This window comes from Garra rufa, chromosome 23 (assembly GCF_049309525.1).
Source record: "Garra rufa chromosome 23, GarRuf1.0, whole genome shotgun sequence".
Lineage (NCBI taxonomy): Eukaryota > Metazoa > Chordata > Actinopteri > Cypriniformes > Cyprinidae > Garra > Garra rufa.
Window position 1 is genome coordinate 13,204,672 of NC_133383.1, and position 2,045 is coordinate 13,206,716.

General features: G+C 41.2%; 1 protein-coding gene across 1 annotated transcript; it reads right to left on the reverse strand.

The window, feature by feature from the left end:
* Nucleotides 1-325: 325 nt before the first annotated feature.
* tpbgl (trophoblast glycoprotein like) lies at nucleotides 326-1,727 on the reverse strand. Its single transcript, XM_073830127.1, has one exon. It carries the CDS (start codon nucleotides 1,566-1,568, stop codon nucleotides 537-539), a length of 1,032 nt encoding a protein of 343 aa, XP_073686228.1. The 5' UTR covers nucleotides 1,569-1,727; the 3' UTR covers nucleotides 326-536.
* Nucleotides 1,728-2,045: the final 318 nt, after the last annotated feature.

Here is a 2,045-nt window from a genome sequence, read left to right on the forward strand (position 1 = left end):
ACAACGTGAGGTCGCATTTATTTTTTAACGTGCAAAAATTTCGGACTCAGTGTAAAGCGATAAAATTGCTTAAATAATGAGCCCTGTATTGACAAATTTTCCTATTGAAACATGAATTTCTGGCTATGGAACTTTTTAAAAATAACCAAAAGGCTTCCATTTGCGTCACATTCATGTAGCATGATTTATTACTTTCTATTGCTTGCAATGAGATCTGTAAAATCTGGAGGAAACTATCCATAACCATTCCCATTCATCTCAGTGGCTTTTGTAACCAGCAAAAACCCACCCTCTTGATTACTAGTCCCAGACAGGGGGAGGGGCATTCCCATTCCAACATTTTATTGGACAAAAAATAAAAGACACGCCCATGAGTGCAAGATGAGTTACTGAAATTCCATATCCATTTTCCCAAAACATAAGGTAATTTAAAAAGTGTATATCTGCTGAAAGATTAATCTTTTTAACTATATAACATAGATGGACTTAAAAGCCACCAAACTCCAGTTCAAGGAGATGAGGTCAGCCGGTTCCGCTTAAACGGCAACGTTTGCTAACCTGGGATCGGAGTCTTGTTCATATCTGTAATGATACACCTCCATTTGATCCCGGCAGGCCTCTCTAATGTTATTGAGCCACTTCTTGATGCCTCTTCTGTTCAAGTACAACACCATGAGGAACACAACTCCAATGAGGGCCAACACAATGCCGAGAAGCACATAAGAATGGGCATCCAAGTTTTGGCACTCCAAGTCCCTCTTTTGTAAATCCTTCACGCGTGTATAATTCTTCTTTTCTGGTTCGGCGCATTTCAGGCTGTTTGAGTCTGCGCATTGGGAGCTGTTCTTCAACCAATCATAAAACTCCTTTAATTTGCCACAATTACAATCAAACGGGTTCTGTGATAAGTAAAGGCGTATTTCCTTGAATTCGTTTAATTTTGTTAAATTGTTCTTATCCAGCGTCGTAATGGAATTATTGGTCAGTATTAATGTGGTTAAATTGAGGTTGCCAAACCCAGAAAGAGGAATTACCTTTAAACGGTTTCCAGACAGGTCCAATCTCTGAAGACTACACAAACTGTCCGTGGACAGCGCAAGTGGTAATTGCTTCGCGTCCGAAGTCATTAAGGTGTTACTGAGATTAAGATTACGTAGTTGTTCCAAACCATAAAAAGCTTCAGAGTGCACAGATATCAAGCGGTTGTGACTCAAATCTAAGGAAACAAGTCGGGGGAGTCCGCAAAACGCACAACTTTCGATCACCTGTATGTTGTTGTCCTGCAGTGACAGCGAGCGCAAGTCCATATCGGTCCCATTGGCTGAAAACGCTCTCTCGGTTAAAACTGAGATGTTGTATCTGTATAAAGTTAAGTTTTGGATGCTTCTGGGCACTTCGAGAGGTAGTATAATCTCTTCACAGCTCACCAATCCGTCAAAACGCATGTAGGTTTCCTGACATTTATGTGCTTTAGCGGACAAAACAAACAAACACATCAGCCCCACGCTAAAATGATACCGCTCTAAAGTATGAGGTAAAACACGAAGTTGTTTTCTGTTCTTTTCCATTTTAATCTGAAGCGAATGTTATTCCAAAGGGTTAACTGCAGCATATATTCTCTTCATAGTTCGGATTCACTTTGCATCCGAGAACCGTTTCAGCCATCGAGGAAAGCAGTCCGTGTGGCCAGAGAGTTAGTGCTCAGTCCGTCATTTTCTCTTTCTGGAGCTCCCCTGACGACGCCTGCACTACAAATGCGATCAAGTGCTGTCTAGCAGCATCCCTGAGGTGAGCAAAACCTCGCCCACTTCCCTCGGTAAGAGAGATACATAGAACCGTGTAGTTGGGACACTGAGTGAACCTAATGCAGAAACGGTGACCAAAGCATTTTAGAAACTTTTAAACGTCCATAGGAAAATAAAGCATGCTGCCTACAGGAGTGTTCAGCAGGGGTGTAAAAATAGCAATGGTATGCATATTGCATACTATCTCAAATTGTATGAGTCAAAGCATCCAACAAAAGTATTTGTCAGAAAGTATAAGTA

Coding starts and splice junctions, on each gene's coding strand:
- tpbgl (XM_073830127.1), bottom strand. CDS start 1,568: ATGGAAAAGAACAGAAAACAACTTCGTGTTTTACCTCATACTTTAGAG.